The sequence below is a fragment of the Mycteria americana genome, chromosome 1, assembly GCF_035582795.1.
Source record: "Mycteria americana isolate JAX WOST 10 ecotype Jacksonville Zoo and Gardens chromosome 1, USCA_MyAme_1.0, whole genome shotgun sequence".
Classification (NCBI taxonomy): domain Eukaryota; kingdom Metazoa; phylum Chordata; class Aves; order Ciconiiformes; family Ciconiidae; genus Mycteria; species Mycteria americana.
The window spans coordinates 202,285,252-202,307,960 of NC_134365.1; the positions used below are offsets into that span (position 1 = coordinate 202,285,252).

At 38.5% G+C, this 22,709-nt stretch overlaps 1 protein-coding gene across 3 annotated transcripts in view; it reads left to right on the forward strand.

Moving 5' to 3' along the window:
• Nucleotides 1-22,709, forward strand: part of ZDHHC20 (zDHHC palmitoyltransferase 20) — a 49,739-nt gene that overhangs the window by 20,276 nt on the left and 6,754 nt on the right. For 2 of the 3 annotated variants that reach the window (XM_075490920.1, XM_075490919.1), the window contains 10 exons: nt 3,891-3,985; nt 7,524-7,644; nt 9,011-9,080; nt 10,260-10,292; nt 11,135-11,255; nt 16,865-16,997; nt 18,636-18,762; nt 20,044-20,133; nt 21,296-21,411; nt 21,807-21,884. In XM_075490920.1, coding sequence (XP_075347035.1) covers nt 3,891-3,985; nt 7,524-7,644; nt 9,011-9,080; nt 10,260-10,292; nt 11,135-11,255; nt 16,865-16,997; nt 18,636-18,762; nt 20,044-20,133; nt 21,296-21,411; nt 21,807-21,844 — 944 coding nt within the window. In that variant the 3' untranslated portion in view covers nt 21,845-21,884. The remainder of the gene's footprint in view (nt 1-3,890; nt 3,986-7,523; nt 7,645-9,010; nt 9,081-10,259; nt 10,293-11,134; nt 11,256-16,864; nt 16,998-18,635; nt 18,763-20,043; nt 20,134-21,295; nt 21,412-21,806; nt 21,885-22,709) is intronic. The other variant, XM_075490921.1, reaches the window with a different exon arrangement.

Below are 22,709 nucleotides of genomic sequence, written 5' to 3' on the forward strand. Positions count from 1 at the left end.
TTAAGGCCTTATTTTGACAAACTTTACTTAAGTCTTCATATTGGCTTTGGCAAGTATATGCCACAGTGGGTAGTACTTCTAGAGATACAAACTGACCAAAAAAATTCCATCATTCTTGCTCTGCCACTTCTTTTAATTGTGAACAAAAACTAGTCTAAAGGATGATTCAATTCCAGAAGTTCAAAATACAGGGGTTTTTATAAAACTTTTTTTTTTCTGTAAAAATACAAATGATTGATGGGATATTTGTTTGGGAGGTATTTCAGTTTATGGGGGGACATGAGTTAAGCATAGATTTGCATTTTGACTATCCACAGAGGGCTGTCTCCAGAGTGTGAGACCACAGGTAAGAGGCTCTCCATCTCTTAAATATTTTTTGCAAAAGAGCATAGAATTTGAAGCTAATCTGGCAGTTTTCTTCCTGGTGGGGAACATCCAGGAGAACACTGTGAAAGGAAGGAACCTTGATGGAATCTGTCTTCTTTCATCTTCTAATGAAGAGGTGAAGGAGTGGGAAAACCTCCAAAATAAACTGTAAACTGTTCAAGATGGGAGCTGTGTCTTACCCTGGATTTTTACATCACATTGCACAGCTGGGCTTCACCTAGACTTCACAAAATTCTACAGATTGCCGCTGTGCTTTACTGTTGACCTGTATATGAATAAGTTTTACTTTCTGGTTTCTTCTGGAAAGGCAAGATCTATGTGTCAGTTAAGGAAGCCTGGCAGAGCAATGATGTTGGTGTTGCATAGTCAGATCTCTGGCTTTAATACAAATGCGGTGCCTGTCTGACTGAAGCAGGTGCTTTTAAATCTACCAGAGAAGAAAAATGCTTGATTAATTAATGAGACTGACAGTATAGTTGGAACCTGACTGTTAGGCTTTTAATAGCTGTCACCTGTATGCTTTTTGCACATTCAATTCTAAAGCACGTCACAGGCATCCTGCATGCATGAATGTCTTTACCATGGAGGTTGATCTTAAAATGAGATGTGAAGTCTTTTTTTCGTTTGAAATGAAAGCTATCATAAGTTTTATAAAGTTCTTATAAGCTAATTCGCAATAGCCAGGAAATAACATCAGAAGAGTCAAAAGGCCAAAGTACCAGTAACATTGCTATCTAAATCAATAATGTGCATCTTAGCAAATATATTTTGCTCCATATTTCAGTGTACTGTGTTCATATCCGTTTACTGCAGTACTTAATTACAACTTTTGTTTAAATTAGTGGCGATTTCTTCACCCCATTAAGGCTAATTTTTTCTTTGTAATTTCATATTCTTGTCTAGATTTATATCCATTAGGCTAGGGGAATAAAGGCAACTCTGAATGTCTCTTAACAATATAATATACTTCTGTTATATATTATTACTTCTCTGTAATCTGACTCTGTCTTGGAAGTAGTATTAATAATGATTCAGAAAAGGATGTTAAGGGCAAATCTTAGGAGGGCTTAGCATATTTTAGGAGGATGCTAAGAGCATGTCTTAAGACATTGTCCTCCTGAGGGCATAAATTATGGTCTAATATGCATTGGTGCCTTTAAAGAGAAGTGACTTCACTTGGTCACAGCATGGCACCAAGAGTCCTGGATTCCCTTAGCTTAGCCAGGATTTCTCCATGACTGAGTCTGGCTAAACTGGCAGATATTGGGGTTTGAGGTTTTTGACATATTTTCCATCTAGCTTGTAATTACAAGAAAATGAGCTGAATAGCAATGAAGCTGGTTTATATTTGTACTGGAAACTGATGCAAGATGCTTTAGCGAATAGTCTGCAGAGGAGATACTGCTACCCAAAACAGTGGGTAGATGGACTGCCAAAGCAAAGCCATCAAAAATGGTATCTTCCTCTTGTTTCTTGGGGAACACTGACAGGACGGACACCTGTAATCGCAGTAGGAATGGCAGCACAGGAGTGGGAAAAGAAGCAAGAATTTGTTCAGTGCAGGACCAGTATGGACTCCTGATTGCAGGCTCTTCCTCCTCTAGTCTGGGTGGTGTTCATCACTGGAACAGCTGTAAAGTCTTGCTCTTCCTTCAGTTGCCCCAGTTTGGCTGCTGAGGACAGGCCCTTGGCTTTTAATGACAGTGACAGATAGCAAGATCTCAGTTATTGCAAGAGTGCAAGAGCACTTCAACAGCTGCCTCTTTCTAGTAAATACTGGTAGCACTGGCACAGATCTGTACCCTTGCTGCAGCCAGCCTTGGTGCCTGTTATTCTGTGTGTTGTTGGGGCATTTACAGCCTGTGACAAGACTTTGAGGTTCTGCTGTTTGAAGTATTGTGTGTGCACTAAAAATAATCCTTCAAAAGAATTTGAATTCTGGGGGTGGTTTTTATGGGCAGAATAGAACTGTTTACTGTGTAAGTTAGTTTTCTTGTGCCCTGCCCTCCCCTGTATCTCATTTCCTCTTCCCTTCTATTCAACTCTTCTCACCCTCTTCTCCCCCGAAGCTCTGATCTGTGCAGCTGATTCCACTCCAATTTTGTGTCTGTTTCTCCTCTTTTCCAAACCGGTTTCTCATGCTTTAATTGCTTAACCACATTATGTTTGAATGTGTATAGTATGTTTTCAATAAAAGACCATTTCTAATTATGCAATGCCTAGTACAGTGATACATGAGTTCTTTCCTATCAGGATTATAATTTTAGGATGGCTTTAGAAAAAGGTTTTGCTTCTTACACTTTCAGTCAGCTCCAGAGCTGCAAATTTGCCAAATCTCTCTGTAAGGTTGGAGGAGTCAGAGGCAAAGGTAAAAAGCATAATTCTCTGAAGAAGGCTCAAATATGGTTTGTTTGGGTTTTTTACTGTAACAAGCAGTGAAAATCCTGAAAGATTATAAATTAAGACCACGTCTTCTGTGACTGTGCACATGCATTTTCTGAGCTGTTGGAAGTTCCCGAAGTTTCGACCCTGTTCTACCATCCATGAAGTATGTCATACGGCTTCTTAAAGGACTCTCTTTATGTGCACGGGAAAGTAGGTCAAGTTTCCTTCTTCCTGCAAATGAAGATAATATAAGTGAAGATAATGTAAATATTTAGTATGACTTCTTTTCTAAGGCTTGCTGTTGTGGCACAACTGATCTGTTTCCTCTTGACAAATGGTAAAAGAAACTGTTAGAGGAAACAAGATTGGAAGAAGCTTCCTGGGTCATAAGGTCTGGGTCTCTGGTCTTTAAGGCAACCATATCACACAGACCCATTCATAAATTGATTGAGCTCCATACTAAAGCCACTTAAATTTTGTTACCACTGTGGCTATAATAGAAGGACTCTTCCAGATTATATTCCTGTGATGATTTGAAAGAAGATACCCAGACAATTTTTAACTCACAGACAGCTCTCATCTCGGAGTACAGTCCTCTCCAAACCCCTGGTTTGGAGTTTTTACTGTCATTGATGACCAGTGCCTTCTATAATGGCACAATACTGTGCCATTCCTGTTAGAAGGAGAAATTAAATTGAATTCTGTAGGTCAGTTATCAAATACTTTACTATAATCTAGAACAGAATTGTAGCATCTTCTTTATCCAAAAAGGTTAGTCGCTTACATGCCACAGGTGAAGCTGTGTTCAGTTCTGGGTTGTTCCGTTTTGTTTGTTTGTTTCCCCTTCAAAGTCTGTTTTGGAATCATATGTAAAAGCACATTATTTCCTTCAGGAATAGCAACTATCACATTTGGTGATTTTTAAAAATTTTTTTATTTTTATTTTTTAAGTGAGCACTCCTAGAGTGCTAAGTCTACCCGGGGAAGAGGGTTTGATATAACTTAATTTTATCAGGTGAGTCATGGTGTAGTAGTTTAGCCCTCATCAAAGATCAGGGATTTTATTTCTTGTTCTTTTCAGCTATATTCACCAAACTCTTATTTGTATTTTATTGCAGTTGTCTACCTTGTGGTTTTTCATCTGTCATTTGTCATGTTTGTATGGTCCTATTGGAAGACAATTTTCACATCTCCTGCATCCCCCTCTAATGAGGTAAATAATAGAAAAATGTCAATGCCTTTTTTATAAATAGCTGAACTGTTTTCAGTGATGAAACTTGTTTGCAGTACTGCATGATTCACCTTTCACTTCTCATTATCTAAAATAGAACAGCGTGACAGTGTATCATGAATGAAAATTACGAAATTAGTCTTAAAATACTGTATACTTTGTGTAATGACATTTCCTTATAGAAAATGCACATTTAATTCATCACAAGTTTGACAGTCATGCACAGTGCTTTGCTATGAAGTAGTTTGCTTGAAACCCGGAATTTTTAAAACTGATAAATCAAATACAGTGACAACATTTTTTTATTTCCGTTTTAGGCAGTTTTGGGTAAGAAAAAGTGGTAATGCAATGTATTCTTATAACCTGGAGGACTGAACCACTTAGTAGTAAGTCAAGGGTTAAAGTTTAGTGACGATTGAAAAGTAAATCCATAGAGGAGCTTTACATAATGGCAAAAGAATGTATGATGACTGTAAGAAGTTTTCTACTGAAAAAGAACAGTATTAATTGCAATAAGTCTGAAACAGATTACCTTGTTTTCTGTTTTCTCTAAGGTGTGTGTATGTAAGGATTAAATACTGGGACCAAATTTAAAATGATTCCCTTCCTTGGTTTTATAAAGCTTTTAAATTGGCTAAACTGTTTGAGGTTTTGGTTGCTCTATGGGGGTTGAATTTTTATTCTATTTTTGGCAAGACCAACTTTCAGTGCTAATGTCAACCTTAAACATTTTTAAAAAGATTTAAAATCATGCTTCTAAGGAAAAGCAAACACTGCTCTGCAGTGCTTAATTATGGCTTAGAGATCTGTATCTTAGAAAGCTACAGAATATAAAGTGAAAAAGCTAAAGACTATTCTGCTGTTTAGCTAAGCAAAAAGAGTAGTACGGAATTGTTAAACCTAAAAATTCAAAGGGACTTGTCTTCAGGGTGGTTTGTCTCAGCTTTATCTGGGATGGTTCTGCAGGAAAATGATAAAGTTAAGCAGGTTAGCTAATTAAAATGTGGTTGGAACAGTGTTACTCCAGGTTTTGTAAAACTGTATGAACTAGAGCTGCTCATAAAGCTAATGCCTAGTAACTTTTACTGTCTGCTTGGATTCTTCAATAATAGAAAACTTCTGACAGTACTTATCCTGTAGTTACAGATAATAATGTTGTAGCAAGCTTTTCATATTCAGTGAGTGAAAGGGATGGTTTGGGCATATGGCATGTAATTAATATTTCCTATAGCAAGTGTGGGGGTAGATCAGTTTTAATACAATTTTCTTCTACAGCTAGCTTTAAAAAGCAAAAAAAAAAACCCCACAACAATAACAAACAGTAAAAAACTCACACCAAAAAAACCCACAAAAACCAACCAAACAAAAAAACCCACCACCACTTTTTCTCTCTCTGGGCAAGCCCCTTCTGTTCATGTACCAGTGAGTAATTTATGCTGGTTTTACTTAAAACCAAAACCTGACTTCAGAATCTCCCCATTGTATGAGAGTGTAAATGTATATATTTTTTGTCATTCAAATTAGCCATTCTTGCAAAACAAATAGCATCCTGTGATCTTGCTATTGAACTAAAAAAAGATTCTGCAGCTGCTGTTGTCTTAGTGTAATCCCTGTGCATTTGTCATAAGAAAGAACAATCAACATTATACAAGATCCAGAAAGAGGAAGGAAACAAAGGGACTCTTTCTGTTTTCAATAAGAACTGCTGGAACCTCATTGGAAATTCTGTTAGCTATGTGGTAACAGACAACTTTTGAACATATCCTGCCATTGTCCAAAGAGACTGTGGTCTCATGGCCCTATTAATTTCTGAAATTAGAACAGAAATACAGCTGTTTGGAAAACCAAAATCCTATCCAGGATTTTTGGAGTAATATTATGATGTTACTTGGACAAATTAAAAAAGTTTTAAATCTTGTGATTTAGTTCCTTTTCTGTGCGTTAATGGTTTGCCATAGAAATGTCATCTAGAGGTAGTATTTCATGTTTAATGCCACCTCTGCTTGATTCCAGGTCGTGGAGACAGGCTTTGGGTCACCTAGCAGACTCACAAGGGCAATAGGGAGGAAGGTGCATTGCACCGCTGTTTGCTGGCATGATGCTTCATATCTGTCTTAAACTTTTTATGTGAGCATCTCCAGTTTTCATATTTGAGTAAATATCTAGCTTAGAGATGGTTATTAAAAAATGAGGTCAAACTCTTGGTGATGATTGAAATGTTAAAGTTTAATTTCACTCTTCGCATAGATTGATCCTAGTTTCTGATTATTTAAAAGGAGATTGTTTCGTGTTTCACCCTTGAATGGTGGGTAGGCTCAATAACTGGAATGATACGATATGTAACAGGAGAGTTAACTAGATTCTGTGAGATATGAGGCAACTTATTTGCATTCTGGGTTAGGAAATAACGCAGAGAAATTGCAGCAATGTCTTGCTGCTTCCTTCTTTCTGTAAGTGGAGTCTTCATTGTTGCTTGCCAACTGACTGTAATCCAGAAGAGGAAAAAGTACAGGATGAGAGGAAAATCCATGTGAAATAATCATATACATGTTCTTGGTAGGAAAATATGGTCATATTAAGCCACACTAAGCCAATTTTTGTTCCAGTTGCACACACAGCATTTTCCACCCACTACCATGAATACTTTGTCTATGTGTGCTCATAAAAGGGGCTCTTGTAGTCCATGTGGGAATTTCAGAGCTTAAAAGTGCTTCAGAACAGAAAAATACCAAAGGAAACAGTGAGTTCAGCCCCAACTCTGCAGGGGCTTGTCAGCACACTGGGTTTTGGTTAAGCACATAATTTCAGTGGATACAAAACTAAGTGTTTCACAACTGAGTAAAAGCTTTCCAGGTTCTTCTGGTAAAGCTTTACATTTCAGTGAGGCTTCAACAGGAATGCTCTTGCTTTACTCAGAATTGTAACTCTCTCTGAAACTGTACGGGCTTTGCTGAAGTTGCTTTCAGTACAGCTCATGGATTTTGAGACTAGTGCTGACTACTCTCAAGTAAAAATTCCAGTTATACTCTTTCAACTTCTGTGCTATGCCATGAAGCTGCCTACCCACCCCCCCCAGCTTGTACCCCTCTCTAAGTCAGGGAGAGGAAGGTAGGATAAGAGAACTTTAGTGCCCTGTAGCAGCAAAGGACTGTTGCACCTTCCTCTTGTTCACAGATCATGTAAATTGAACTTCTGATAAGTGTAAAGGAAGAGTTACACCTTCTTAAAACTCCCCTGAGTCTCTGGCTTCCTTTGTGTTGAAGGGAAAATGCCATAGGTAATGGAACAGAGATAAAGATTATTTTCTTTAAAATATGCCCAGGATCATCATGGAGTTTTGAGGATCTCCTGTAATTCCTGTAACATTCTGTTTTTCATTATGTGGGGTTTTTGGGGTCAGTGGGTGGGGTTGTCCAAAGGCAGAGGATAAGATACATGGGGTCTTTTCCTTGGAGCTTGACTAGAATACAAAGTAATAATTAATCTATTCCCTTCATTCCATTTTCTCCCTCCCTCCTAGTTCTGCCTGTCAAAAGCTGATAAAGAACAATATGAAAAAGAAGAGAGACCAGAATCCCAGCAGGAGATTTTGAGAAGAGCTGCTAAAGACTTGCCTATCTATACAACAACAGCATCGAGAGGTGAGATATAAAGATAATTCTGTGCTCCTGAAGCTGCCAGTTTAATTCCGTGAAATTCATTTGATGTCACTGAATGAACAATCTGTTAAGCACATATTGCAAAGGCCATGACCTTGTTTTGTTATTTGTTTGGGGTGGGTTTTTTCCCCCCAAGAGAAACTGGAGTCCTTTGTCTGGGGATCTCAACATGTAGCCAGTATTTGGGGGGGGGGGATCCACTCCTAGCAAGCGGATAGATGACAACATTTATCTCTAATCGTGGCTATAAAAAATAAGCACAGCAGAGAAATACAGCTAGAAATAGAGCAAATTCAAGTTTTTACTCAATTTCATAATCATTTATATCCCCCTTTTAAACTTCTTTTTCTGAGTGGTATCAGTTCAGCAGGAGGAGAAACATCATACTTAAGGCTAGAATTTAAGAACGAATAAATGTTGTTTCATTCCCATCTGTAATTCAGTACAAAGCTAGTTATGGGCTATTTCTGTATTTGCCTTTAATACATATAGGCATTTTTATTCCAACTTATATATGAAAGATCTGTGAAACTGCTGTCTTATACATATGTATATTCTTTAAAAAAAAAAATCTAGCTTTTATATGTATATATAGCTGTTTCTCTTTCTTGAAACTAGCAATGCTGTAGAGTTTTCCAAAAACATAAACTACTCAGAACAACTGTTACCAAAATTTACTGTGACTTTCCAAACAAAGTCTAAGGACACCTGGCTTTTTTGAATACAAGCCTCCCTTTCAGGGAATCCCAGTCTTAAGTTCCTGCAGTGGTCTGGGAAGCTCTTGCCAGCTCTTAGCAGTTCTGTTTAGCTGTAGGTGTTGGCTTTCCTCCTTTCAAACTGCCTGTGCTGGTCTCTTATTTCCATTGAGAAGAGTCTGAAGGCTTGTTTAAAAATATCCAGGAAAGATGAGGAAGAGCTAATTTACTGAACAGTCTGCTAGATCACTGTTTGCTGAAGAGGACAGAGAAAGCTAATGCAGAAAGTTGGCTTGCTGAAAGAACATAGTTTCACAATAGGATGCCTGGGTACCCTGTCCAGAGGTGAAAGCAAGCAAGCAATAGGGGATCAGTCCCAGAGGATGAAGGATGGGAAGACTGGGGAGCCAAAGAGTAAATGGAAATGGACTCAGTACAGTAGTAATCACTGAAAAGGTTTTAAATACTTTCATTTGTTACATTTCTTAAACTCAAAAGTGCATATCGTATGAGAGTAGGCACATGAAGGTCTGTGAGAACAGGTGTGGCAGGGGAGGGCAGGAAGCTCTTTAAGATTCAGTTCATGTTAAGGGGGAAAACCTTTGTAACATTAAATGAGCTCTAATGACTTGATGCTTGCCACTTCAATGCAGCAATCAGATACTGTGATCGATGCCAGCTAATCAAACCTGACCGCTGCCACCACTGTTCTGCATGTGACATGTAAGTTACTGAATCTGAAATGATGGATTTTCTCTGTCCTGCGATCATTGCTTTAGTGTGTTCATGTCTTCAGTGTGTGAGGCCTTGCATAACAGCAGGTTTTACTATTTGTTCCTCTTTGACCCTCAGTACCTGGATTTCATGAAAAAGCAAAGTTCCTCCTGTTGGTGCAATATTACTATTGCAGCCCCATTGTCCAAAGTGGCAGAAGTTTTTAGAAAACTTGCTTGTAGCTTTGTAAAACAGTGCTTATATTTAAAAAAAAAAAAAAAAAAATCAGTGATTGAAAGTAAGGAAAGGCAGGTCTGAGATACTAGCACAGTAAATGCTTATTATAGAACTCTTTTATTGTATCTTGCTTCTGCAGCCTTGAAACAGATGTGTGCTACTAATAATGCTAAAAATCTTTATCTCAAAGACTGACAGTGCAATTACATGCCTTAACCATTTCAAAGACATCACTGCTCTATTCTCTAGCCTCATTCTGAATCATCAGAGAAGTCTGTAAGGGCACTGAAGACTGAGGCTGTGAGTGAGACTTCAGTAGGCTGAGCTTGAGGAAATCTAGTTAACTGAAGAACCTAATACACATCTTTTGGCTAAAATCAAATTTATTAGCAAATACAGTGAATGTCTGTGTGTCTGAAATGTCTAATATCTGTCCTTATACTAAAACTGGATGAAAATGGCATGTGGACTATTCATATTACCCACTGTGCTGCTCTTTTCCTCAATTAGCTTTAAAAAACAAGCAAGCAGCAAACAAAAAAAGGTAGCAAAAATACCCCTAACGTAGACTTAGTTGAAGGGAATGCCAGGCTAACATACCTTATCCACACAACTCTGAAGGGTCCTTTGGATTTGTTTTCTCTCCATGTGCACATAAAACTAGTGTGGCTTAACGAACTGTTACATGGTGTTGCTCAGTAATGGTCCCCAGGTTAACTTAAGAGATTCTTCATAACTCTTCTGAATCTCACTTGGTCCTTTTGGGCGAAAGGATGGCTAAAATACGGAGAATCGGCATGACTGAGAAGGACTTGAAAAAGATACAGTGGGGCAAAATACTTAAATAAATAAATAAATAAATAACAACCCCTGAACCCGTAGAAGCTAAAAGTATGTCTTAGAAAGAAAATGTATTTTTTGCTTTAATTTACTGGAAATTATCTCTTCCAGATGTGTATTAAAAATGGACCACCACTGTCCATGGTAAGTTTATAAAAAAAAAAAAAAATCAGTATAATAATGATTAATTAGATCCTACATGATGAATTAGATGCTGCTTCAAAAATGCAAATTTGCAGTAAAACTTGATTTTCACAGAATTTCTTGAGGCTTTAATAAGTGAAAATAAATCTTGTTCCTAATGTGTGTTGCAACATAGGGTTGTAGGCCCAGTAGCCCAAATCATGCAGTTTCTCCTTACGTAGAGAAACCCTACTGTTAACGAGACCTATGAGAAATGGCATTTCTTTCTTTTTTTTAGTTTGGTATTGTTACCAGGAGAGGAGATACCCACTACACTGTGAAAAGCGTTCTTGATTCTAGATGATATGCAAGACCCACTCAGACAGTTACTCTTCTGCAGTTTGTATCCACTGGTAGTCAGTAAAAATATTATCTGCTGTCACTATAAAAATACTGCTATCAGTAGTTGACTTGAAGGTGGTTTTGTAACCAAAGCAACATCCACTGAAATTGATGGAGAGGCTCATACTATCTTCTGCAATGACTGCAGTTAGTTCATGGTGTGTGAGACGCTTTCTATACAGACTGTATGTATCATACGCTTTGCCAGCTCATGTCCTGTCCTGTAGAACTTCATGGGGGGCAAAATTTATGTGAGGGGCCCAGATCATTTGGCCTGAGGAAAGAGACTTCATTCAAAATGGTGGCTTAAAATGCTTCTGAAACACTAGTGTCAGACTGTTTTGGACATACCACTGACATCATACGCATGTTATGCTCTGCAAAAGCTGAATGTATTGGTTTTTATTTTATTTTATTTTTTGTATATCATAGTAACCTCTTTTTCTTTCCCCTCCTTCTAGGGTGAATAATTGTGTGGGATTTTCTAACTACAAATTCTTCCTCCTGTTTTTAATGTATTCCTTACTGTACTGTCTGTTTGTTGCTGCTACAGTCTTGCAGTACTTCATAAAGTTTTGGACAGTAAGTTCTAAGGCTTTTTTTTGTTGTTCATTTGTTTAATCCTGCATGTGTTATTGGAGGCTGCATCAGCATGTTGTCACTCACCATTTACTCTGTTCCATAGTTCATTACCATTAACAGCATCAATCAAAGTGACTGAAGCAGGAGAACCTTCTGAATATTAATGAATTAAATGTATTACACTGTCCAGGATGAGTAATTGGGGGAAGAAGTTCCGATGAGGACACTGTGGAATTTCTCTGCTCCATCAAAACCGAGTGGCACAGCTCAGGTTTTTTTGAGACTATTGGATATAGATATGTAGATACAGAAAGAACTGGCTATATCAAACAATTACATACATATATGTATGTGTGTGTGCGTGTATACGTATATATACACACATGTATGTATAAAAATACTGACAAATGTGAAATACAAATAACAATTGTGTATTTTCCTAGACTTGTCTATGGATAATCTGCTACCAGATAAGGCAGATTAATTTCTTGGGAACTCACCGAGCTCTGTTTTGGAGTCCCTACATAGACGTGTCTGAACGTCATACTAGTGGCCTTTATTGATCTGATATGGGTAGAATGCTAAGATATGTACAGTGTTAATGATATACATCTTCCTTGCAACTATTATCAGTTGTCAAATGATAGATACACATATGTGCATCTTAGTAGATTTAATAACATTTATGTGAAGGGCAACCATCCTTGTACGTCAGTGTTATATTCCTCCTATCAGTTTGTTCCAGTCACGTTCCAGGCTGAACAGAGTGTCTTCTGGTGTTGCTCCCTTTCATCTCCAAAACCTTGTACTGTGCCTTCCTGTCTCTAGGCAGAAGAGCTAGCATCAGAATTCCCTTAATCAGTTTCCATTAACTAGCATGGGAAAAATCACTGTAAGTGGAAGGCTCTCCATCACATCTTTATCAGTAAATAACAGCACATATTTCTTAGATGCTAGTTGCTGTCAGAGTAACTGGGAACAGCAGTCATTATCTGTAGCTGTAGAAATAATCTTTATTGGAGCAAAAAGATGTTGCCATGTCAGGGTAAGGGAAGCTTGATCATGTATTCAGAATAGCTGTACTTTGAGACGGTTGGCATTAGACAGGTAAGATAAATGGTGCAAAAAGTATGTTTGTTTGTGTTCATCTAAGCCTATGGGTCTGATCTGCCAAAGTACTATGTTTCTCTTAGTTTGTCAGTTCTATATAGCGGCCTGTCACTGGAGAGCAAGGAACTATGTGGGAATTGAGCTGTCAGTGCCGTGTGAGATGAAAGCCATAAATGTATTTATCAGTCATAGCTGTGGCTTGACAGGTATTTCAGATGAAACGGTCTGATTCTGCTGTTCAGTCTTGCTTGACTGTAAATAGTTAAATTTCTAATTTGTGAATGTGCCACTCCCAAACACCTGTCTGGCTGCTTTCCAGTGCTTTGTATACAATTTCTAATGAAACTGTAGGTGCACTCTTACATATTTACCAGTCAGTGCTTGAGCAAAAAAAAAATGACAAATTGCTTTGTCACCTCACTTCATAACCGTTAGCGCAACAAAAGTCCGCAGGACATCTGACCACAATGAACATTTAATACCAGCATTTGCAGCAAGGCTCTTCCAGAGCCTGTCGGACACAGTATTGAAGTGGACCCTTGAGCAGGGGAAGTAAACTTCAGAGGTATTTTATTTTTTTTTAAATGATTTAGTTGTTAAAAATGCTTCCTGCAAGAATGGGCTACTTCTAAAATGTGACAATAGACAATGTAGGTGTGTGCTTGCACTTGTTGCTTTCATGTCCGGTTACTTCCAAGACAATATGGTGATGCCATGATCTTATAATTAGACTAGGTCTCTGACTCACTTTACTCATATTAAATCACTCATTCCACAAAGCTAATATTCCTCTCATATTATAATAGCCTGACTAGAGTAGACTTCCAGAAACAGGTGGCAGCACCATAATCATGTAGGCTTGCAAAATTTAGTATGTCTCTAGTATGTAAGCTTTTAGGTAAGTGCTGTTGACTGCAGAATAGAGTCCTGGAAGCTTCTCTCTACATTTGTATCCAGATCAGAGCCAGGGTACTGCTGAGACGTGCTGTCTGTAGACTGCTTCAGTGTATTGCTAATGCTCAGTGTTGTCTGCTACAGCATCAGACAGATTATTGTTTTGACATTTTCTGTTGAGGCTCTAGATGTTGGTTTTTTCCCCCCAAAGCTTGACTATCAGAAATGTTACAGTATGCCTTCAGAAGGTAGTGTTTCTTTTTTGCTTCCTCATAGATGTTTTTCAGGAAAGTGAGTAACAAACTGCTGTATATATCCAGTGCTGGGTTGAAAGATGAACTGCTTCTTGGGGAGTGTAGCCTTGCTCACTTCAGAACTTGTAGTAATGAGGTTATGAAGGTGTATGTGCTAACTACACAAATTTGAGAAATCCATTGTTTTGCACTGTTGATAATACTTGCATAGAGACACAACACACATATGCAGATACTTGCAAACATTGAGACATGCACACCTACCTAACTCTTCTGTTGAAGTCTTTGTGTTTCCCACTTGCACATGCAAGTCTTTTACATAGCATCTTTCATGGTCTATGCAGAAGTGCTGAAGAAAGATCTTGATGCTGTTCATACAGTGGTGGAACAACCACACTGGCTGTAAATGTTTACCACAGGCTTACACGCTGATGTGGATGTTAAAATCTGTTTTGTAGATCAAGGGAATGTGAATGACTCCTTTTTTTAATACTCATAACTACTTTTTCTATACTCACAAAATTTTTATTTCTACCTAGGAAGTTGTTAAAGATGAGCATATAAACCCTCAGTTTAACCAAATGTATTTGACACAAACACCAGCACTGGCTGAACGCCCAGTCCTTGATGCCTTGTTTACATAGTGCATGGTGGTACTTGCCAGTGTATATTTGTATCTACTCTCATTCTTGCTGCACTCCCTCCCCCTTGAAACCTGAAGTGGCTGAAACTGGGTAGTCAGAAGAGGTAAATGCTTCCTGGGGACCATGCAGATTAGTCGTGTATAATTCAAAAAATCCTTCTCCAGGTTACAGAAGTACTGTTCTAGGAAGCTGCAACTGAAATAAACTTACATTTTCTGGCCCACAGAAAATGCAAAGACTAAGCTGCTACTGCTCTTTGAGCTTCAAAATCAACTGGCCTGAGAATTCTTTATAGGGAACTGGTTTTGTTTAAATATGCAATTCCAAGAGAGTCATAGAAATAGAAGTTACAAAAATTAATTAGGAAACTGGGGAACACTGCAGTGTGCTCTGAGGTAGGAAAAATCATAGCTTTAACATGAAGCTTAGGAATAAGCAGCAATTGGAGTACGTATTTTGCTAGACTTGATTTCAAGGGATCACAAAACACAGTATGTCCCTACAGCAGGGGGAAGAGGGACTGTTGCACAAAATGTCTAAGCAAAACTGCATCAAAAAAAAAAAAGGGCAGTAAATAAGGAAACTGAACTTAATGGCAGTTCAGAGAGCTGGACTCTGCTATCATTTGCTTACTGCAGCATGATCTGATGGTAGCCAGCATTTTTGAAAATGCTGTGTATATCTGCCCGACTCCAAGGTAGATGCTTGGGTTCTCCCTAAGCTTTCTGCACAGATTAATGTAACTTAAAAGCCATACATCTTGCCTAAAACAGATTCGTTAAGCACTAGCATCTTAGCTAAGACAGCTAATACCACTCTTCAGGTATAAAGTTCAGAATTTAAAAGCTAATTTAAACTAAGCTACCCTGTTTCTTGCTTTATTTTCTAACATACTGGTTCAATTTCAGATGTTATGCTAAAGATACATCCCACAAACATATTTCAGTATTGAAGGATATTGGGAAGAAGAAAAACTGTACTGATGTGTTATGGGTTCTTTTTTTAAACAATGAAAATCGTGCAAAGAATGGGAATTTTTTTTTTTTTTTATGGTTTTCACTGAAACTACATCTAATGGTAATAGATATGTTCTGAAGTCGGAAAGATTTTGTAATTTATAAACCATTGCTTTATAACTCTGGAATATTCTGAGCTTTTCAGACCTTTATGAATAGTTTCCTCATACAGACTATTCACATAAATGTTACTTGTGATGGAAACAACTAGCAAAGAATGCACCTGGTGTAGCCATGCTGTTCAAGCTGAGGAACCACTTGAAAGTGATCCAGCCACAATCTGAGTAGCCATACTTCTATGCTTTGGTAGAAAATTTCATGCCTTGGAAGTTCGTAGTGTGCTGTTATGTACTTTCTCCTCCATTCTCTTGGAGAACGAGAGCTAAGGCTGCTGATGGATCTTGGAACTCGGCACGTCCAAGAGCACGTGTGCACACCAACCATTTCGTTCTTAACAAAGCCTGTGCTGTTTTCAAACACTTCGTCTTAACATAATACTAGTGTTTAATAAATTGTCTTTGTTTGCGCAAAGCTTTGCCACAGGAAAGCTGCAGAGAATTGTCCAAAGGTAAAATCCAATATTGCTGTAATTATTTAAATACTGTTCCTACTATAATTTTTCAGTCATTAGTGGTAGCTATTTACACTATCACAGAAGGAAGGAGACTTGTAATCTGTCATCGCTGAATATAGGCAGTGTACAGGGATATAGATATGCCTATGTGCACTTGATCTTAATTGAAATGTGTTTTAGTCTAAAAAAAAAAAATCAGCTGTAGATAAGTGGGCATACTGAATGAGCTAATGGAAAAAGTAATGGCAATAATGCTAACTAAACAGCTGAATAAAAACAGCCTCTCTGCTTTCGTAGTGCGTTAAAGGTCAACTACTTAGAAGTACTGTGATTTTGAGGATAGAGAACTGGAATAGTATTATTACGAATCCCATTGGCCTCTTGAAAGTGCAAGCCTAAAAATAGTTGGGGCTGGGGGTGGAATCGACTGTCCGATATGGGTGGGAGGTTATTTTTTACATGGTAGTTGTACTAAAATTGTTGTTTTTCACGTAGATCTTCTGGTGAATCGCTTCTGCCTGGTCAGACATGGCAAATTTGTTTTGCTAGGTACATGCTGGTTGTTGCCTAAAGCTTAGAGATGATGAAAAATTGAAGATCTGTGCCAGGTCTTGTCTAGGAGTTGTTCAGTCTTGGAAACACAATATGACAGCCATTTTCCATGTACATTCCTTACACCAGTTCAGAAGTAGGTTCAGTATTATTACCTTGCCAGGAAAGAGTTTGAATGTTTTTGTTGTATTTTATTACCTTCAAAGAAAGTGATTTTGGACATGTTTTCCCTGTGTCTCTTTGGCTGTGGCTGCACAGTTAACATTTTTTAGTACAGGAAATCTTTTTTCCTTGCCCCCTATTATGCATTTAAAAACTAACAGATGAACATATGCTCTCATGCTACTAAGCACAGGTGGAAGGGGTACCCATCAGCTATAAATGTTGTTGTATACCAGTTCAACATGCCATGAAAGGAAAGCCGGGCTTGTGCATTTTTTCCTTTGTGAAAAGTGAGGTGAAAGACCTATAGCAGAATGGGTGTGGCAGAAAATGTTTAGCGACAATACTGCATTAGTTGCTAAAAAGTGTTAATGTATTAATCTCTTTCTCTCTTTCTCCTCAGAATGAATTGCCAGATACCCATGCAAAATTCCACGTACTATTCCTTTTCTTTGTGGCAGCCATGTTCTTCATCAGTGTACTGTCACTCTTCAGCTACCATTGCTGGCTAGTTGGCAAAAACAGATCAACCATAGGTCAGTTAATTGGAATATGGAACTGTTCCTTGTCCAGAAAACCAATAAGTCAATGCGAATGTGAGGCCTACAGGATATGCCATCACATATAAACAGAATTTTTAAATATTGTGCAATAGGAAGCATATTTGGTGAAAGTAATTAAAGGTGAAACATACACAAAAATGAAGCATGTGTGGGGGTCCTGTACTCGGCCCAAGCATTTGGATTCATGATGAATGTTCATTTTTTTTGTTTGTATTTTTGAGATCTCTGAGGCACTGTGCCTTTTGTTGTGTTTTTATATAGTGTTAAGTATGTAACACAATTGCTACTTTCCAGTAACCCTGTTCTAATACTTTGAGTAGCTTGGTGGCCCCAACCACAGTGAAGGCTCTACTGTTTGTGAACATACTACATTTTGAACTAGATCTAAAAGAGTATTCTTAAATCCTATGAAATAAAATGGATCTCACTATTAGGAAGTGGCTTGTAAAAGCAGTGCAATAAAAATGGAAACACTGATGCACGTTTCCTAAATAGTAAAAGAGATTCCTGTAATTTCTATGCCTAAGTGTTTTAAATGGCATTGACCAGCATAAGCAAGTTACATGCATTGGTTAAAATATCTGAAGTTCTTGCTAAAGCATTTTTGAAAGTCTTTTTTGCAGGGTGGGGGGGGACAGGGACTGGTGGGTATTTCCACAACTGAGTAAGTCAAAATCTTATACCTTTCAATGGAAGTTAAATTTTTATCCTCAAAAGTAAGTGGGTTGATTAAAAGTGAAATACTTTTGAGCTTGCTAGAATTTTTTTTGATGGAGGAAAAGGAATTTTTTTGATTGCTTGACAGAAGGGTTGTTTGATTCCTTTTTCTTTTGACATATCTACAGCTAAGGAATATTCACAGTCTCTTGTCTAGCTTTGAAGAAAATTTTAGCATGTTTCTTGCCGAAAAGTCAGTGGTCATAACTGGCAACACAGTCAGTACTTTATTTACTTTCTGGATCATGATTGTAAAAAGACAAGCTGTTGGTATGGGAGGAGCAATGAGTCCTCCCAGTTCTTGGCCAAGGGTGTAACCGGACTGACTAGAAAAATGGTGGTGGTTTGCTACAGTTCATGGTGTGTCTGTGTTTCTAATGTAATCAATCTCATCTTTCTCTGATACCATGGGGTGCTCTTAATTCAATTTCAGACCTTGGCAGAAGTGGAAAAAACTATCCTGTATGGGTTTAGGTCCAGTAGTGCTTATGGTAAATTGCTTCTAGAAGAGGAATTCTTCTGCTCAAAAAGGCTTTACAGGCCAAAGAAAGAGGTAGCCATCAATGAATAAGGGATGTGGTATCTTTGGCATGCTGATGGTACTTAGCTCTGTCTCAGACCTTATGTTAAATGCGAAGAGAGAAAGATGACTGTTCTGCTTACGTGACTTTACCTTTAATTTCTAATTTTGTCATTAACCCCGTGATTTTTTTTATGCTTTCTGATTACTTGAGAAGGCTCTTCTCCACACACACCCCCACTCCCCCAATAATACACATCAAGGTCGTCTCAGCTTGCCCAACACTCTTTTCGCAATAGAGATGTTTGAGTCTGTTTGTTCATCTTTCCTGACTCCTTACTGGTTTAGAGATACTGCATATTTTTCTTTTACAGAAACATTCCGTGCACCCACATTTCGAAATGGCCCTGATAAAAATGGCTTTTCTCTTGGATGCAGCAAAAATCTGAGGGAGGTTTTTGGAGATGAAAAGAAGTATTGGCTACTCCCTGTCTTTACCAGGTATTCAGTCTGAATGGGAATGAATTGGGGAATAAATTGATACCATGACTTTCACCTTGCTTCCCCTTCTCCTAAAAAATAAAGCATAACTGAACAGCCAACTTGTAAATCCTGCACGATGAATACTGGTGTAGGGAAAATGTGCAGGAGAAAACTGAGCAAACTCCGCACAGGGTTTTCATTCAAAGACAAGGGCCTCATTGACAAGGGCCTTCTAAATATGAAAGTTTGGAAAGCTTTGAAAAGTGTATTTCAAAAACTGTACACCTTTTGGTGGTAGTGTTTGATCATAGAGTAGAAATCAGCAACTCAGAGGAGATCCAAATGCTTGAGCTTCAGCTGCATTGAAACAACATCAGTTTAAAAACACCCCCTCTTACCCCTGAAAACGCTTGACAGGTTTCCTTTTGCTGTAGATGACAGTTTCGGTATTGAAAGCCGCCTGAGAAAGTGCATGTAAATAAGCAGCAGTGCAAAAAAAAAAATTCTGATATGATGCAAAATACTGGTTTTAAAACTTCAGCTGAGCCAATGTTAGGGAGTTGCAGACAAGCATCAGAGAAGCTTGATGAAGCAAGACTGACCTCCTGCCCACTCCCACCACTCCCAAAAGTCAGCAGAACAAAGTAGGAGCCATGTTTCAACACTGCTTTTGGGGGGCTGTGTATCTGTTCAAAATGTTGGTGAGCCCATTTGTGAAGCTGAGGTCTGGGAGCAAACAGCAGAGGTAATAACAAGATCGTAAGTTGCCTCAGCTGTGTGCTCAACTCCCATGACTTTTCATGTGATTAAAGACAGAAGCTATATTGTAGATGGATCAGTCTGGTTTGCCACCACATTTTATCCTGATTAAACTTGCTTTAAAAGAAGGCTTAGTTAACCTCAAAATGATGAGCGGAGGGGAAAGCATGGCCACCAGAATATTATTTATGCGACAGCTTCTGGGGTTGTAAATACCAGATAGTCTCACTATGTGTGCACAGTGGTTTGGGGAAGACTAGGGCTACAGTCTACAGAAACACAGTGATGGTTCTGAAATACATAGACCAGTGCTGCGCTCAGCAACCCATACTGAGTGGTAGGGTGGGAATCATTTGAGCTCCAAGATTTAATTAACTGATCATCTGGCTTAGTGGTAGAACTGCCTTGCTCAAGTCTGAAGTTTAATGCTGCACTCAAGTAATTGATTTGAGCCTGTAGCGTTTGCCTTTTGCATGGGTACTTGTTCAGTTCATTTAAGTCAACTACAAACAGTGATTTGAATCTTTGTTTCTGGTTTAGTTTGGGCGACGGGTGTAACTTTCCAACTCGTTTGGTGATTATGGATCCAGAGCAACTTACTGTCTCAAGCCAAAATGAACCTGCCAAAAGGTAACGATAGCATTTAAGATACTGATTTTGTACTGTTCTGTACTTCATCTGGGAAAAAAAAAGTTTCAAAATTATTTGGTAATTTTTTTATACTTCTTGTCATCTTCAGAGTGAGTTTGTAAGTCTTCAGAGAACAACAGAATGGATCAAGACTAAAAAATGGTGCTGCTTGATGCAGAAAGTCTGTTTCTTGGTTTTGACCTGTAACAGAGGATATGGCTCTAAGGAAACAGTAATACAGAAAGTAAGAGAGCTTACTGGCTCTTAATGACAATCAAAAAAGACCTAGGGAAGACCGAATAATGGTCCATGGAAAAAAAAACGTTTAAGGTATTTTTTGGAAGGAGAGAAAGGCAAGGTATTACTTGTATTTCACCTCCTCCAGCATGCTTAAACAAGGGATGTTGAGACATAGTTTGCAAGAGAGGTAGATCACTGTGGCTGTTGCTGGTTTTTAGCACTGGAGGGTTTTTAGCTCATTACTTTTTATCCCTCCAAATTTGCATGTTTTGTATCTTCAGTGTATTTTCAGGAAGGCTGCTTCAGATTCAAAGACACAGGAGTATGTGAAACTTCTGGGGGTGTTTACATTTGCCATTTTAGAAGTCTTCTGTATAGTTTGGTGAATTTGTAGCTGACGGTTGTTGTTAACAGTGGTCACCTGAGTTAGCAGGCATTAGGGAGGTTCAAAGGCAATCCTGAGAAGTTGCTTCCCATGCCACATAACCTGTGGAATTTACACAAGAGCAGAACCCTTGTGCAAACAGCAGAGTATCCTTTTGCATTAGGAAGATGTTCAGCAGAAGGCCCTAGCATTTACTGATGGGATAAGATGGCATTAGCTTGTTCTTCCAGACAGAACTGGTTAGGTTTTCTTTTTAACTGGTGGCAGTAGCATTGTTGTCAGTATGCCATTTCTTGTCTATCAACCTGTACTTTTTTTCCATTAGAACTGTGAGTGGCCTATGTCAGGTAAGGGTTTAGACTGATGACTGGAAAAAGCCTGTAGGAGAATTGGGGTTGGGGGCCGGGGGCCATTTTTAGTTGGCAGTGCAGGTTTTTTTGTTTGCTTTGCTCTTAAGTAACTTCACTACTCTACAAATGTCTGAAATAAGCAGCTACTGCTATTACAGAATTCCTGTTGGCTTTGCTTACTTTGCAGCTCTGGAGCCAATCAGTCCTTTCCCACTCGACCACTCAGTGAATCACAAAATCGATTGCTAGCCAGTGACAGTCAGTGGGTGGAAAGTGGCCCTGAAGAGGAAAATGTTAAATCAGGTAGCCTGCACCATAACACTTCTGATGATTCTATGGTTTTGTTTGTGGTGGGTTTTTCCTTTTTTTTTTTTAGGCCTAAAAAGTCCTTAGGAATTGGTTGGAGTCAAGTAGAAGAAAATTTGTTCCATAGAATCAGGTCAGCATGTTTAGAAGTTAAGGCTAACTTGTGTCTCATGCTCTGCTCCAAAACGAGTTATTACACCAGGGTAATGGATAGATAATTCTCATTTTTGTACTTCCTCTTCTGAGATTTTGGATCTTTTTACGTTTGATTGGGGGGTGAATATTTTCCTAAAATAAGAACAATACGATAAATAGGCTTTCTGGTTTGAAGTCTTTGCTATTTGTTGTGCAAATCTGCAAAAACACATAATTGAGATTCTCTCACATTTTAGGTGCAAAAAAGCATATTATAGTTTCAGTGGAAAGCTGATCTCAGCTTATTACTAACCAACCATCTCAATGAGAAACAGGTAAGACCAACATAATCGATTGCCATTTCTGTATATGTATGAGTAAAGTAAAATAGACATCTTGAAGTCAAAAGTCAGTAGTCATGGAATGCAGAGGAGTCTTCTGATTTTGGATGAGTAATAGAAAAGTCTAAATAAAACTCAGGATGGCTGTCCAGAACACAAGAATGGGAGTAATGCTGCAGTGCAGGAAACATGGGCTCGCTAGATCTGAGATGAGTCAAGACTAATCCTGTCATTTAGATTGAAGTAGGTAGTGCTGGATTTGTTACCTGACCAGGGAAAAGAATCTAATCTGCTAAATAGGCAATTTCAAGATGAAGTGCTGTCTTGAGGAAGCACTGTTCTTAAGGAACAGCTCCTTAACTGTCTTTTTCTTAATTGTATATTGGTGGGCAGCACTCCGCTCTTATACTTTAAGAAGCTGTGTGCACACAAGGAAGGAAGGTCAATAGGTAAATATAGGTGTCTGCATACAGACTGCTTCGTCACACTTGGAATTGACAGCGATCTTCTTTTATGTAAGAGCTCGGCGCATGCTTTGCATTCAGGAAATACAGTGAGTGCTGCTGCATATATGAACTTCCCTTGGTGTATTTCCAGTGACTAAATTAGACTTATGTTGACTTCATACTGTGGTAAGCTTATAAGCTCCCATTACATTTTTCTCTCTGGAAGAGAAACAAATCTTATTTGGACAACTAGCAACCGTAGATGCTGAGGACCGAGTCATTCACCCCTCTGCCTTCCCCCCCCCACCTTCTTTTTTCTTAAAAAAAAAAAAGGGGGAGGGGAGAGACAGAACTTGCAAGGAATTCCCATTTT